Source organism: Jaculus jaculus, chromosome 17 (genome assembly GCF_020740685.1).
Source record: "Jaculus jaculus isolate mJacJac1 chromosome 17, mJacJac1.mat.Y.cur, whole genome shotgun sequence".
Lineage (NCBI taxonomy): Eukaryota > Metazoa > Chordata > Mammalia > Rodentia > Dipodidae > Jaculus > Jaculus jaculus.
In genome coordinates this window covers 54,911,038-54,927,780 of record NC_059118.1, presented here as the reverse complement: position 1 = coordinate 54,927,780, position 16,743 = coordinate 54,911,038, and the positions used below count along the sequence as shown (strand labels likewise).

Here is a 16,743-nt window from a genome sequence, read left to right as displayed (position 1 = left end):
ATTCTTGAAGAATTCCTTTCATGGAAATTTCTTCGCTGTTCAGAATGAGGGAAGCTCAGCAAGCATTCATAAAATGAGAGTTTAGTTGGTATGTTAGCAGACAGATGGGGAACACAGTACACTTAACACACTGGTAAAAGCAGGCGTGGTCATCACATCTGCAGTCCTGGCACTGGAAAGCCAAGAGAGGAGCAGTGTCTGTTCACAAGACCAGCTTGGCCGGTTTAGTGGTATCTTGACTCAGAAACAAAATGACCAAAAACTGCTGAGAAAGATCTAGAGGGAACTGGGTAGATTTATTTTAATGTGTGTCATTCATTATTAACTTTTAGTCTCAGGTTTACTACAGATGTGATTTGAACACCATATGTGAATGGGCATGAGCATTTTCCCACCTAACAAAACTCATGCAAATGTAGGACCTGTGGAAGGTGATAGGCTGCATTTATGGACAGGTGCAATTCTCAAAGGTTTGGTAAACATTTTTTTTTAAAAAGGAATTTTGTAATGAATTTAGAGAAAAATTCTACCCAGAACACTAAGGAAAAAATTCTTTCTCATTTATTTTCATTAAACTGAATTTTTTGGGGGGGGGGTAGGGTCTTGCTCTAGCCCAGAGTGACCTGGAACTCACTCTGTATTCTCAGGGTGGCCTTGAACTCATGGCAATCCTTTTCCCTCTGCCTCCCAAACTGCTGGGATTAAAGGCGTGTGCCACCACGCCCGGCTTTTTTTTTTTTTTTTTTTCCTGAGGTAGGGTCTCAAGCTAGCTCAGGCTATCCTGGAAATCACTATGTAGTCTCAGGCTGGCCTTGAACTCACTTACAGCAGTCCTGCTAGCTCGCTACCTGAGCGAGGTGGAATTAAAGGCGTGCACCACTAGACCTGTCTTCAGCTATTAATATTAATTAATTAAATAATTTTTTTGAGGTAGGGTCCCACTCTAGCCCAGGCTGAACTGTAATTCACTACATATTCTCAGGGTAGCCTCAAACTCACAGTGATCCTACTACCTCTGCCTCCCGAGTGCTGGGATTAAAGGCGTGTGCTTCAGCTATTTTTGATAGTGCAATATTGAGTAAAATATCTGCCCTTTCAAGCCTTCCTCTTCTTATAGCCCCAGTGGGCAATCAGCTTGGTTTGCTGTACTGCTGCTCTGGCCTTTTTGAATTGGTAGATCAGAGCCTTACTTATCTCTGATCCTAGACTTAAGGTTGGTATTATTTTCCTCATTTAGTTGGGTCAATGGAATTGTGGAGTACTGTGATTTGGTTCATGGTAGAAGACACTCGTTTCATATAAGTGAATAAAAGCCAGCAGTGTCGCTGCACGCGGTGGCACATGCCTCTAATCCCTGTTAGTTTGAGGTCAGTCTGGGACTACAGAGTGAGTTCCAGGTCAGTCTGGGCTAGAGTGAGACCCTGCCGTGAAAAACCAGAAAAAAAAAAAGAAACCCTTTGACTAACTTCAGAGAATATTGATTTCTCAATTCCAGAGTGTTACTTTCCAGGAAATTAAGTGAATGTGATACTCTGTGTGCTTTCATACCAATTACTTGGCTTTCTAAGTACATGAGTTTTGTTTTTAGTTTTGAAAAGCTTCCTTTCTGGGACAAAACACTGCATCAGAAGCAGCTTAGGAAAGGAAAAGGAAAGGGAAAGAGGGGGAAAGTGGAGAGGGAAGGCTTTATTTCTGGCTGGGTTCAAGGGGAAGCCGTGTCTCGGCAGGAGCAGTATGGCAGAGCAGACAGCCAGGGCAGCACATCTTGTCACATTAGCTGCGGAGAAGCAGCAAGAGTTCACTGAGCTGGGAGGGTGGGTGGACTCTAAAGTTCCAAAGCCTTCCCTATCAAGGCCCCACCTCCCATAGGCCCCACAACTTTTCCAAATTGCCACCAGCTGGAAACCAGATATTCAGAACAATGTCTGTTGGGGACATTTTACATTCAAACCACCAAAACTCCATCTGCATATTAGGCTCATGTATGGAGTTTTCAGAATGTTAATTTTAATGCTCAACCCTGGGTTCACAAAGGATGTAGGTGCAGAAGTTATAGTATAGAGTTCTAGAATAGCATTTCTGAGTGTATTGAACTCTCAGGGTACTTGCCACATCTTGACAGGGAATTCAGACTTGGAGTGAGTGTCTGAGTCTTCAGGTGATTTCCAGGGCAACTGAGCTTGGCAGCTGGTATTGATCCTAGAAAACTTGGGCTGCTACAGTCTGATCACAAGCCACCAGCTATGGAAAAGTAGCAGTGTGGATTTCAGTGTAATGAAGATTGCTCAGACAGAGCTCAAGGTTTTTCTGAGGGGGAAGTCCTTAGCACAGCATACGTATGTCAAAGGCAGCAGATGGAATTGGTTTTGGCACAGCAGAAATTATTTTCTGTGACCTCTCCTCCCCATCCCTCAGTGCCTTAGGGTTTACCTGCTTGGACTGAGTGCTTCCATGCACCCTGGCCCCACCATAACTGAAGCCAGAGGGAGTTCTTCCAGATCCCTGTTGGTCTTGTTCACGTTGCAGAAAACAAGCTGGAATTGGTTGCATTGCCACATATTCTTTCTGACTGGAAAGAATCTGATAGTCTTGTATTGATGAGGAGTGTCTTAGGACCATATTTTGGCTCCTCTGTGGTGGATCTCAGACTAGTATCCCAGTCGGGCTGCCTCTGCTTGGGGGTGTATCAGGTAATCTCCCAATCCGTATGAAATTCCTAATAGGAATAAGAATAAAGCTGTTGTGGCAGGGAGTGATTTTGATCATGACTCCTGGCTGATGGAATTTTCCTATCATTAATTATTCTGGGGCTCAGCATCCATTGCCTTGGGAGCAAAGAGTTATAAGTCAAATGTCAGCATTTACTGGTAATTTTTTAAAAGACTGGTTTTAAAAATATTTTTATTTATTTGCAAACAGGGAGAGAGATACAGAGAGAGAATAGGTGCGCCAGGACCTTCAGCCATTGCAAATGATCTTTAGATGCATGTGCCACTTAGTGCATCTGGAAAAGACTGGTTCTTTCCCTCCCTCCTGCACCCAGTCTAACCCAGGCTGCTTCTCTGGCAAGCTCTGTTCATTTCATATACTATGGCTTTTATCCCTCTTACTTTGTGATGTCAAGATGGGAAGAGTTATTATTTCACTTCTGTTTTGTTTTTTTTCGAGGTAGGATCTTGCTCTATCCCAGTCTAACTTGAAATTCACTATGTAGTCTCAGAGTGACCTTGATCTCATGGGCAATCCTTCTACCTCTGTCTCCCTAGTGCTAGGGTAAAGGAGTACATCACCATGCCTAGCTTGTCACCTGCCAGGTGATATGCCATGCCACTTTGGGGGGTGGCATGTATATGTCTTCATGAAGTCCATAGACTCAAACCTTATTCCAGCTTTATAGACTGAAATAGCTGCCGGGAACCTGATGGGAAAAGTGATAGAAGTGATCTTCATAAAAAGACCAGTGAAGATTTCTTTCCAGTTTTGTTAAAGTAGCCAAAGTAACATGATTGGTATATAGTTTTGTTAAATTTTGTTAAAATTTATCCTGAGAAAAGGAGTAGTATACCTTAAAGGGAAAAAAAATGGGTTTTATTGAATTGGAGCTCTGTGGTAAGGATCCTGGCCATGTGGAATTGTTTACATGCTATATGTTAAACAACCATATGTTAAACACTCTGCCTGTGTACTCTGACATGGGGACCCAAAGATGAGAGCTGCTTCCTCACCTTGGGGACCTGACATCTTGTCAGTTAGGGGTGGTTTGGGGGCCTGTGAAGAATCAATCTGATAGGGAAAGGAAGTCTGATCATATGATTTCATGGGTCCTGCTAAGCCCCTTGAAATCAGTCCTCCCCCGACCCATGCCCTCAGTTTGATCTAGAAGTTAAGTAGTGATTCACTGCAGATTGGGTGTCGAGAATGGTGTATGGGGACAGGGATGGGTTGGTGGCAGACATTTTAAAAGTTTCATAGGTTCAGTATAAAAGGTAAAAGTGTCTATGTACCAGTCACTACAATGTGTGGTCTGTAGATAGCATTCTGCATGTGACATTGGGGTATAGCAGCACTTCATTCAGAGGTTAAGACTGTGTCTGCAGACCCACATTTGTAATGAAGGGTGCCTGCACCGCCACAGACATCATTTACATTGCATGAACTCAGGGTTCCGTGGGTCATTGTTGTTGCTGGGAGACAGATGGGGGGTGCCATGGTCTCTTGCCACTCCAAACGAATGTCAAATGTTGGTGCCATGCTTTGTGTCCAGGTTTATATGGATGGTTAGGGAACTGAACTTTGGTCATCAGGTTTTGCAAACTTTGTCTTTAACCACGGAACCTTCTCCCCAGCCCCTGTAAGTATAGTAAGTATAGTTTTGGAAAGTGACATGAAAGCGTAGGAAAGCACCTTGAGAAGGACTCACTTAGGGACACAGCCCCGTAGTTTGTTAAGGAGCATCTGCATGGACTTCACCTCAGAAGTTCTCGTACATCCTCCGCCTGATGGGAAGACGGACATGTTGTGGATTGGTGTCTACACTTTCAGTAGTTCTGGCTTGCTTTTAGACTCTTTCCTCTTGCCCCATTTCTAATCTCTACATTTTTCTGAAACTGGAGCGTAAAACACAAGCTTTGAAGTCTGGTAAGTGTGGCTAGCCGACTTAATGGAACTTAATTGTGTTAATTATAAATAGCTGCATATGAGTAATGGCTTCAGTATTGGGCACAGCAACTTAGGGTATGACATTTGAGGGATTTGGGTGGGAGTTCATGTTTAATGTGAAGAGGTTATAATGATTAAGGAAGCAAGTCAGAAAAAGATTCATATCAGATTCTTTTGGGAAATGTGCCTATTAATAGCTTATTCATCTCTTTAACTTGTTGAATAGTGACATATTAGTATTATTGATCCTTTTGAGTATATGTTCCCTCTTCTCTCCAAACACAGTTACATGTAGCCCTGGCTGACTGTCCTTGAAGTCTTTTTCTCCTGCTTCCACCTCCCAAGCTCTGGGATTATAGGCATTTGCTATCATACCTGGTTTAATTTTTTTTTTTAATGATACTGGTCAGTAATTTAATTTTTAAAAATATTGTTTTGGGGGGGAATCAAAGATGGGGGCAGAGAAAGAGAGAGAGAGAGAGAATATGAACGGGTTCACTAGGGCCTCCAGCTGCTGCAAACAAACTCCAGGCGCATGTGCCACTTTGTACATCTGGCTTATGTGGGTCCTGGGGAGTCAAACACATGTCCTTTGGCTTTGCTGGCAAGGCCTTAACCACTTAACTGCTAAGCATCTCTCCAGTCTGGGAATTTAACTTGATTTTAATACTCCAGTGGATTGACAGTCCTAATGTCTCCCAGGTTCTTGGAGATAATTTTGGTGTAGAGCTGGGTTCTCTGTCAGTTGTGTCAGATGAAGAGGCGCAGGGGTAAGTTCAGCACCTGCCTGCCTGGTCTTCACACGTCGCCATCTCTGCCTGCTCTCAGTACTGCGGATGTGAGGCTGTGGACGGCTTGCAAAAGAGCTTACTTGGCAGCTGCCCAACAGATTCTTTTATAAAGGCTCAGTTGGTGGCCTGAGATTCAGGCTGTCAGAGTTGTGATATGCAATAAATCGTTTTTCAGCAGAAGTTCTTAATCCAATTTCAGCTATAGCTTTTTTTTTTCCCAAATAGGCAGTAATCAAAGATAAGTACACATTATTTAATGGGAGTTTGGAAGAAGTAAAAGTCCCCTTGCATAAGCATTTTCAGGCTGTTTGCCTTAACCCTAGAAGCATGTCTGTGAGAAAGTACTTGAAGTACTTTTCATTTGCAACCAATGCAGAGGAGCACCTCCTCACATTCAGGAGCCCATCCGTTTATCATGGCCCTGGCTAGTTACCACATTTCTAGGTATGACTTATTCCCCCCCCCTTTTTTTTTCTTTTTTGATGTTTTGGATATTGAAAACCAGCATTTTATAGAACTTTTTTTTTTTTGAGGTGGGGTCTTGCTCTAGCTCAGGTTGACCTGGAATTCAGTATGTAGTCTCAGGGTAGCCTCGAACTCACAGCGAACCTCCTACCTCTGCTTCCTAAGTGCTGGGATTAAAGGCATGCACCACTGTGCCTGGCTATTTTATAGAATTGAAAAAAATGGATCTGTATTAAGTTGATCCCTAGAGGTTTCTGAGGAAGGAAACGTTCTGCTTTTCCCCTCAAAGTGATGATGGGACTGTCTTCCATAGCAAGATTTGAGGGCACTTGTAAATAGGTCACTTGGCTCTCAGTTCTGTCCTCCTCCACGGACCTTGTCTTTAATTTGTTACACGTCAGTGTGCTCCTGTTAGTCACACCCTCCTCCTCATCACCACAGCACCTCGTTTCATGTTCGCCTAGATGCAGAGCAGGGTTGTGTGTTCAGATTGGAACTTGGGTTTCTGTTTCCTTTCATATATATATATATACACACACACATACATAGTTAAGTGGTGAAAATTTCACCCCTCCATCTTCAGAGCTTTGGCCAAGGTGGATGGAGTAGTATTCTAGTTGTGAAAATTAGCACACATGCACATGCGCACAACACATACTTTTTAGAGAAAGAATCTTGCTATCATGTCACAGACTGGCTTTGAGCTACTGGGATTGCTGGTGTGTACTGCCATGCCTGGCTCAGTGGTACTAATTTTGCTTTTACTTGAAAACTAATTAATACAAATTACACATTTGGCTTTTGGTTTATTTCAAGGTAGGGTTTCATTCTAGCCCAGGCTGATTTTTTTTGAGGTAGGGTCTCCCTCTAGCCCAGACTGGCCTGGCACTCACCTAGGCTGGCCTCAAACTCACAATGATCTCCTACCTCTACTTCCCAAGTGCTGGGATTAAAGGCGTGTGCCACCACCCCTAGGTCAATTTCTGAATTTTAAAATTTTATTTTCTGGTTGTGTTTCTGTCTAGCATCATCATTGGACAAGATGAAACTCATCTTTAGAAAACAACTCAACAAAAACTTGAAGCCTTAACTGTTAAGTAAGACAATCCCTTGTGGAATGTTTGGAAAACGTAGAAAAATGAGAAGCAACAGATACTGCAGATCTGCAAGGGAGCTAGTTAGAAATTATTGACTCATACCACACCCAGCTTGTGGTTTAGTTTTTTGAGGTAGTATCTCCCTTTAGCCCAGGCTCTCCTGAAATTCACTCTGTACTTCCAGGCTGGCCTTGAATTTATAGCAGTGCGCCTACCTCTGCCTCCTGAGTGCTGGGATTAAAGGTGTGCACCACCATGCCACAGGCACTTAAGTGTTAGTTAATGAGTTCAGAACATGACTGCTGGAGTGCATTCTGACTTTTCAATTTGTGTTTAGAACTATGGAAGTAATCTCTATGTGTTGGGTTCAGTTTCCCAGCCACCTATGTAAAGCCAGATGCAAGAAGTGGTACAAGCTTCTGAATTTCATCTGCTGTGGCGAGATGGCCTGGCATGCACAACTAAACATACTATTAATTTAAAAACAAAGTAAAAGGACTCAGTGCCGACTTGGAGATGGACACTGGGTCTTGCGTGGATCTGGTGTGTAGGGGCGGTCAGGGTGATGAAGGTGGCCCTGTGCTGAGTGCTGTCCTTGGTTTGCTGCTGAGGGTGAGGCTAGCCTAGCCCTTGTGGATTAGTCACCGTGGGAACTGTTTTATGGGGGAAGCAGTGGGTGTCACACAGGTTATGATCTCATACCCTACATTGAAAACATAGAATGTTGGCCAAGATTGGGCACTGGCAGGGTGTGTGGGGGTTAAATAGGGCTGACAGAGTAAGACAGAGCTTCATGATGTTTTTCATGGGTTCCAGACGTGCTTGTTAAGCTCTTGCTATGTGAGGCATGTTTTAGGAGTTGCATACAGTGGTAACCAAAATCAACAATCTGCTTATTCATGTAGATGTTAGTTTAAGTCACAGGTTCCATAATGCATGCCTATGGAAGGAAGCCCTGTATTAGTGTTTCTGTTCCCAGATTCCTGCTTCTGATGCTAGAGTTCTAAGAGACCATTCTGTGGCACTGGGGGTCAGGAGCTGGTCGCTGCAGAGTGCATGGTCAGCGTGGACTGCATTGTGGGTGGTAATGGCTTCACCTGCCTGCACGCCCAGCATCCCACTAGGGGGCAGTGTGGGGCGAGGATGGCCCATCATGATTGCAGCTGCAAAAGAGATTTGATGTTGAATATTCTGAATTATTGCTTTATTGGCACAGAGTCAGCTAATAATCTACAGGTGTGTGCTTGCGTCGGCTTTGAGGGAGGTGACAAGTCTTGACCAGCGTTGTAGATTACAAAAGAACGTAGGTGCGTGTGTATTTAGATTTTTCTTGTCTAGAATTTGAAACCCATAATCTGTGCCATGTATTGCGTTTTCTGTGTTCAAAGTATTTATACACGTAATGAAGCTGCTGTTATCAGTACTGAAACTTGATTGCAGCTTCCTTCACAGCAGATTTCTTGTCATGGCTTCTACTTTAATTGGACCTGAGTTGGAGGGGCATAATTCTCTCAACTTTGCTTGAGTCAGGATACAGTGCATTGTCATTGGAACTTCACAGTGTGAGCTACTTTAGGGCTTTTGAAATAAGTTAAATAGTTAAGTCCTTTACTTCCATGATGTCACAGCATCTGAATTTGCACACTGCACGGGAAGACACTTCTTCAACACTGGAATCCCTGCTTCAGGTGTGGGTACAGCTACTATATACCCTGTTGTCATTAACGAAAAAGGCGAGAATTCTAAGCTTTTAATTGCTTGGCATTATAAAGTTTTGTTCCCTACAGTTTTTAGTGAGGAAATTCCAGTAGATAATAAACACATTATTTTCAGATTACTGTAGATAAACTCATTATTGGAAATTATTTAACTAGTGGCACATTTTATGAAGAGAAATGAAATATTGAGCCCTTGTGTGTAAGGCTTCAAAGAGTTGGTTTAGGGAGTGTTGGCTGTCTCTGTAAAGATGGTATGATGGGTAAACATTCCATGTCTCCTCAGCAAGACCATATGCTGATGGGGTGGTGGGTTCTCAACACTGCTATGCAGACGCATGCTTGTTCGTCTGGAAGTTGATAAGTTGTCCTCCCTGAATGAGCCACTTCATTTGTTGTCATCCACCCCTGATGAAATCTGGAGACTTCTTCATGTCATTGATGGCAGCAATAGGGAAACCCCAGACGTGTGTACTCATGAGGTAGTCCCGGAAGTATTTGCCGCTTTGCACGCACCACAGCCATGGCCATCTGCTCCATTCCGCTCAGCCCAATAACCAGGGCTTTTTAATTTATAAACTCCCACATGTGGAGGAAATAATAGTTTATAATCTCACACACTGTTTTGTTGTGGAGTTGAAAATGATAAGAATGGGAACCTGGTATTGGGGAAGAGAATTCTGTGTGTATTTTTTTGTTTTTTCGAGGTAGGTTCTCATACTAGCCCAGGCTGATCTGGAATTCACTCAGGGTGGCCTCGAACTCATGGCTACCATGCCCAGCTTGCCTGACAGTCTTTATGATAAGACCTTGGCTGCTGAAAAGTTAGATGTCAGCCTGATAAACATGAACCAGGGGAGTCTGCTTGCAACCTCCAAGCGAGGTGCTGTAAAATAATCCCACCACATCTTGCTGCTCAGGGTTTGTGTGGCCTCCTCATCAGCTTCTCACGTGGAAAGATTATTTGAATTCCACAAATGGATTCTGTTTAGAGTGCTGCAGTTTTCTGTTCATAATCATGATTACCAAGATAACTAAAAACTTGAACGTGATTAGGGACATATCACTATGCTGGGGGCATGGCTTGGCATTCTCAGAGAGCTATTCGGGATATGCTTCGTTCCTCTAAAGGTGCTGCTCACAAATGGAAAGCCTTGCTTTGCAGGCTTGGAGGGAAGGACTAGCCAGGGTAAGGTGGAAATCTTAGCTCTCTTCCTTCCTGGGGTCTTTCCTCCACTTGCTGTAGAAGATGGAGAATTCTAGGAAGCCCCTGGAACTTAAAGAGTACAGCTTGTTATTTAGAGCTAGAGTCCTTTGTGGTTGGTTTTCTAAAGTGTTGCTTGTGTTCATGCTGAGTTTAGGGATTTAAGAGGTGGGAAAGACCTCAGATAATATAATCTAGCTACCTCATTGAGTCCATGGAGATTTTCACATGAACAACAGCAACAACAAAAGTCTTTCCTACATGCAGTACCCTAGCACCATCCTGCTCTTGAATGACAGTTCTATGATTTGACCTTCTGTCCAGCCAGAGCAAAGAACAGAAGGAACCCAAATGTCTCCGTGCTTTCATCTGGGTTAGTTTTCTGTATTCTCCTTTATGAGAGGCATCCAAAGCATCTGAGAGGCTCAAGTATTTCCACCTCTAAGTTGAACTCTGCTACAAAATGCTGAGGGCTTGAAGAAGATGTGTAATTGTAAATTCTTAGATTAGGAAACTGCTGAGGGCCACAGGCCAGAACCTTTGATGGACTTAGCCAGTGGAGTCATTGCTCAGAACCCTTAAGAATGTCTGCAGGGGGGCTGGAGGGGTGGCTTAGCAGTTAAGGCATAATGCCTGCAAAGCCAGAAGACCCAGGTTCAATTCGCCAGGGCCTTTGTTAGGCAGATGCACAAGGAGGTGCATGCATCTGGAATTAGTTTGCAGTGGCTGGAGGCCCTGGCACACCCACTCCTCCTCTTCTCTCTCCCTCCCTCAAATTAAAAAAAATAGAAAACAATGGTTTGCAGGTTTCCTAAAACAGTAATCCCTTTCTTCATGTTAGTGACTTGTATTTACCATTTCTGGGTTTCTAGATTGCTTAGTTGGGGGATGGAAGGAGACAGTATTTCACTATGTAGTTCAGGCTTTCTTGCCTGGGTTTCAGAGAGCTTTGTGTTAAAGGGGAGTCCCACCATGTCTGACTTAGTGTGGTATCCCCCAATCCCTAATGAGGCTCAGACTCCGGGCCTCATGTATGTAGGCAGGTTCAAAACCCTGAGCTCCCCGCCCAGTCCTCCACACCTTGTGTCTTCCCTGCTGGTGCAGCTTCTGGGCTCCTTGCTGGTTTCTTATCCCCAGCCCCTTCACTAATTTTTCCAAGAATTCGTATTGGACCCAAGCCTACAGACATGAGAAAGCCATGGGGGTGGGGGAGGGAGAAAGAGTAAGTATAGGAAGAGTAAGTATGGCACTCCGGGGCCTCCTGTCATTGCAAACGAACTGCAGATGCATGCACCACTTTGTGAATATGGCTTTACATGGGTACTAGGGAATTAAACTTTGCAAGTGAGTGCCTTTAGCTGTTTAGCCATCTCTCTAGCTCCTGAAAACATTTTTTTTTAAATACTAGGAGGACCCCCCCCCCCTCCAAAAAAAGCACTAAGAGCCCATTACAATCATGAATCTGAATACTTTTTTTTGTTTTGTTTTTTGAGGTAGAGTCTTGCTCTAGGTGGCGATCCTCCTACCTTGGCCTCCCAAGTGCTGGGATTAAAGGCACCACGCCCGGCTGAATACATATTTTAAAAGTATATTGTGAGCCTGAACATTTGCTTGTTTAGTAGTAATTTCCCTTCCTCCTCTTCTATTTCCTCAGGATGACAGTGATGGGATTCCATGGTCAGAAGAAAGGGTGGTACGGAAAGTCCTTTATTTGTCTCTGAAGGAGTTCAAGAATGCCCAAAAGAGGCAGCATGAGGAAGGCATTGCTGGGAGCCTGAAAACAGTGAATGGTGAGTCAACAGTTGGATGTGATCCTTGGAAACGTATGGCCTTGTTTCTGTATTGGATGGTTTCTGGCAGCTTGGGCTTCCTATTGGCAGTCTGTGTGAATATATATTGTCGTTATCCTGTTGAGTCTATAGGTTTATTTTTATGTCCTTTTAGGTATTGCAAAATAGAACGGACTAGGTGATTTAGTTTGTTTTCTAGGTCGTGGGTGGAATTTGAAGCCTGTCTTGCAGCTTTTTTGATGATTATCTTTTTATTCAAGTATGTGCACACAACCTTTGATGATCTTGCTGAAATGTGGTGCCTTTGGTTCTTGTCATCCCCTGTTTGTGTGAGGAAACAGTCTCAGCCTTCTGCCCTTTCTGTTCTGTGGCCCAGTGGCCTCATGAGCACCTGCTGGTTTCCTTGCTGGCCAGGCCTAAAGGTTGCCATAAGGTGTTCAGTGTGCAGTGGATTAGAATCCCAGTGTTTCAGCATGTGCCTCTGCCTGTATAGTTACCATTCTCTTCCTGCACAGTCACCAGATGGACTCTGAAAAGCCTAGCAGGAAAATGCCTCCTGAGTTGTTCCTTGTGATCCGTCTCTCTCTCCCTCCCTCTGCAGGCTGTCAAAGAGATACTCTCAAAATGATTTGAGAACAAGCATTACTTTGTCTGTTTCAGGGGGAAGGGGCTACAGTGATAGTTCACAGTATCTTGTAAATGTATTGCTTTAGAGTCAATAGATAACGTGAATGAGTTGTTTATTCCACTTTATACTTGGTCAGAGACAAGGAGAGAGGCAGGGGAGACTTCCTTTTACCTTAGAGGCTTGGTTCTGGTCTCATCACATAAGTCATAACATCAGGGTGCCTGGTACTTTATCCACTCTTCGTGATAGGTTGTTTGTGGTTTCTGGCTTTCAGTCCTGTGTACAGTTGTCCTCTACTCCCCCACACCCATGGTCTCATTCTAACCCAGGGTGGCCTGAGGCTCGTTGTATAACCCAGGCTGGGCTTGAACTCATAGCAATCTTCCTTCCTCAGTGGCAGAACTGAAGGCATGTACCACCATGCCTGGTTCTTGGTAGTTTTTCTTTTAAAGAGAGAAAGAGTGAGTATAAGAATAAGAATGAATGGGCATACCAGGGCCTCTAGCTGCTGCAAAGGAACTCCATATACATGTGTCACATTGTGCATCTGGATTTACATCTATGCTGGGGGATTGAACCCAGGCTGTTAGGCTCAGCGGTTAAGGTGCTTGCTTGCACCTATCTCCAGTTCCGTGGCATTTTTTTTCTTTTTTTGGAAACATATACTTTTTTCAAGGTAGGGTCTTACTCTAGTCCAGGCTGACCTGGAACTCACCATGTAGTCTCAGGGTGGCTTCAAACTCATGGCAGTTCTCCTACCTCTGCCTCCCAAGTGCTGGGATTAAAGCGTGCGCCTCCACGCCCGGCTGGAAACATATACTATTGCTTATAGACAAGACCCGTTGGTTGACCTCCTTCCATAGAGCCATGCCTGGGTTTTCTAAGACACCTCTGTGAACTCCACAGCACACCAGATGGTCTTTCTCTCAAGAGGGCTTTCTTCATTGATGTCTGATTTTAAAGGAGACACATATGTTACCCTATGGCTTTTTTTTTCCCTTTATGTGTGACTTGGCTGGTGGGGTTCTGCTGTGTTTGTGACATAGTCTTCTCCCTTGCTCATCTGAGCCAAAATATATGTGAGAGCTTCATTTGGAATCTACTTCTGGTTCTTTGTTGTGACAGTGTGTTACTGCTTAACATTGCACACACCATTTTGCCTGGTGAAATCTTGTGATGTCTGGGGATGGGGAAATGAGGGAGAATATCTATCATTGAATTCCAGAGCAAGAGTAGAGGAGTGTGCTCCTCCTGTCTTGGAGTGCCAGTGTGTTGGTCTTTCTTTGAATTTTATTTTTTAAATATTTTTATAGAAAAAAAATTTTTTTTTTTTTTTTGAGAGAGAGGAGTAGTGACAGAAAGTTGAGTGAGTGAATATAGGCACACCAGGACCTCCTGCCAGGGTAACTGGAACCCCACTTTGAGTCTAGCTTTATGTGGGTATGGGGGAATCAAACTGTGTTCAGCAGGCTTTGCAAGAAGTGCCTTTAAACATCTAGCCATCTGTTCATCTCCTTCTTTGAATCCTTCCCCCAATTAATTAATTTAATTAATTTGACACACAGAGAGAAATAGAGAGAGAGAAAGGGAGAGAATGGGTGCACCATGGCCTCCAGCCACTGCAAACAAACTCCAGATGCGTGCACCCCCTTGTGCATCTGGCTAATGTGGGTCCTGGGGAATTGAACTTGGGTCCTTCGGCTTAGCAGGCAAATGCTTTAACTGCTAAGCCATCCTCCAGCCCTTGAATCTTTTTTTTTTTTTTTTAAATTTTCATTTATTTATTTGCAAGTAGAGAGATAGAGAAGGGAGAGAGCCAGATGGGATGAATGGGCATGCCTAGGCATGTAGCCACCGAAAACTAAACTCCAGATGCACGCACCACATTGTGCCTCTGGGTCGTTAGGCTTTGCACACAAGCACCTTAACTGTTGAGCCATCTCTCCAGCCCCTTCTTTGACTCTTTGACAATGAGAAGGAAAACAAAACAAAACCAATCATTTTCCCCTCCCTGGCCAGAAATACCGTGTTTTAGGACAAAAAATTAGATAGCTGTCCAGGACTTGGTAAAATTTGGGTCATTGAAGAAAATTGAAACATAATAATCTTTTTAAAACAACCAGCGCTGGCTAGCTGGGCGCATTCAGCTTTTCAGTTATCACAGCCACTGTGGTGGTCCTGTGGAGAAATTCTAAGAACAGCTCTGAAAGACATCTCTCTTGGTGTCAAAGACTTCCAGCAATTCTTACAGTATCTTCATACTGAAAGGTTAGTTTTTGTCAGGCTTTTTGGTTTACTTTGAGAACTATGTGCTATTTTCTGGGCTGGCTTGGAAATTGCAGAAATCCTTCTGAGCTCCCAGATGCCAGGCTCCATGTCTGTGCTAGCATGCCTCGTTGGCCCTCTTCTCTTTGTTGATTCTGTGGAGGCACACATGCGGGGGAGGGCGGGAGGGGGCAGAGAGAGGGGGGGGGGGGGGAGAGAGCGCGCGCGCACCCACCCACCCACACACGTGTGTGTGCATGTGATGTCATGTCTGGTGTGTGCCCATAGGGCAAATGGTCATGCTCCATCAGCTCTCACTCATGCTCTTTCTCTCTCATTTGTTCATTTCTTTCTTTTTCTTTTTTTCCCTCCTTTCTGCAAGACAGTGTCTCACTTTGGCCCAGGTTGACCTGAAACTCACTCTGTGGTCCTGGGCTGGTCTTGAACTCACAGCGATCTTTTTTTTTTTTTAACCCCCAAGGTAGAGTCTCACTCTGGCCCAGAACTGACCTGGAATTCACTATATTGTCTTGGTTTTCTCAGACTTACAGCGAGTCTCCTATGTGCCACCATGGCCCGCTAGATGTCCTGGTATCATTAATCTGTGCATCTACTTGAGATGGGGATCTCTTCTTCAACCTGGAGTGCTATCAGTGAACCCCAGTAATTCTCATCTCTGCTCTCCCCAGTAACCTGTTATCTCTGAGATTACCATGCCATGCTTCTTACGTGGTCTGTAGTGGGCGCTTAACCACTGACCCATCTCTCCAGTCTCTCATTTGTCAAACATGGTGCTGGGTTTGTGCAGACAGCTTTCCAAGTCCACGTTTGTTCCTCTCTCTGCCAGTCAGATGTCCACAGCACTTCTGAGTAAACACATCCCCTTGTTTCAGAACTTGAGAATCTTAAATTGCTTAAGAAGTTAAGAATATTTATTTAAAAAGTTTGTTTGTTTTTCCTAAGTACAGAGAGAGAGAAAGAGAAGCAGATAGGAGAGAGAATGGGCATACCAGGGCCTCTAGCTGCTGCAAAAGAATTCCAGACACATGTACCACGTTGTGCATCTGGCTTCCATGGGTCCTGGGGAATTGAACCTAGGTCCTTTGACTTTGCAGGCAAGCTTCTTAACCGCTAAGCCAGCTCTCTAGCACTAAAAAAAAATTTCCCAAAAGTGCTTACTTATTTCTGTCTTTGAGGAAGAGACAGAGAGAAAAGGCACACCAGGGCCTCTAGCCACTACAAACAAACTCCAGTCACATGTGCCACTTTGTGCTTCTGGCTTTTATGTGGGTACTGGGGTATCAAACCCAGGTCCTTAGGGTTTGTAGGTCAATGCCATAACCAGTCAGCAATCTCTCCAGCCTGGAGGTTAAGAATCCCCCTCCCCCCCTCAGGTAGGGCTTCACTCAGGCTGACCTGGAATTCACTATGTAGTCTCAGGGTGGCCTTAAACTCATGGCAGACCTCCTACCTCTGCCATCTGAGTGCTGGGATTAAAGGCATGCACTACCACGACCAGCTTACTTTATTTTATTTATTTATTTATTTTGGTTTTTTGAGGGAGGGTCTCACTCTAGCCCAGGCTGACCTGGAATTCATTATGGAGTCTCAGGGTGGCCTCGAACTCACTGCAATCCTCCTACCTCTGCCTCCTGAATGCTGGGATTAAAGGCGTGCGCCACCACGCCCGGCTTATTTTATTTTTTAAGAATCTTGAAGGCAGGTCAGGTGCCATGTTAAACAAGGCGTGCTATTCTTACTTTGGTGGTGGTGGGGTGCTCTGGATAGCAGAATTGCCACCACAGACTAACTCTCCTTGTGAGGGTGTATATTTATTTTACTTTCCAGGCATGCGGTGCTGAGGTGTGTGGTATAAAAAAAGAGAAACAACAAGACTTCCAAGACTTTTGAGGCCAGTGAGGTTGGAAGTAGTGTGACTTGTCATCCCATACTGTGTTCTGTGTGGATATATGCGGAGCACACGAAATCTGCATGATGTGCCATTGTAATAGACGGTCACTTACAGTCTGTCCCATTGGAAAACCCCATTCTCTAGGTTAAATGAAGTCAGAATATGGGTTAGAGGGCTGAGATGAAGTGAAAGAAGGTTGATGTTTCTTATTGAAAAT

The 16,743-nt window shown here is 44.2% G+C and overlaps 1 protein-coding gene across 4 annotated transcripts in view; it reads left to right on the top strand.

Moving 5' to 3' along the window:
- The window catches only part of Jarid2 (jumonji and AT-rich interaction domain containing 2), a 289,580-nt gene that overhangs the window by 118,501 nt on the left and 154,336 nt on the right, over positions 1-16,743 (top strand). For 3 of the 4 annotated variants that reach the window (XM_045136482.1, XM_004667940.2, XM_045136481.1), the window contains exon 3: positions 11,586-11,721. In XM_045136482.1, coding sequence (XP_044992417.1) covers positions 11,586-11,721 — 136 coding nt within the window. Of the gene's footprint in view, positions 1-11,585; positions 11,722-16,743 lie in introns of those variants that run through there. The other variant, XM_045136484.1, reaches the window with a different exon arrangement.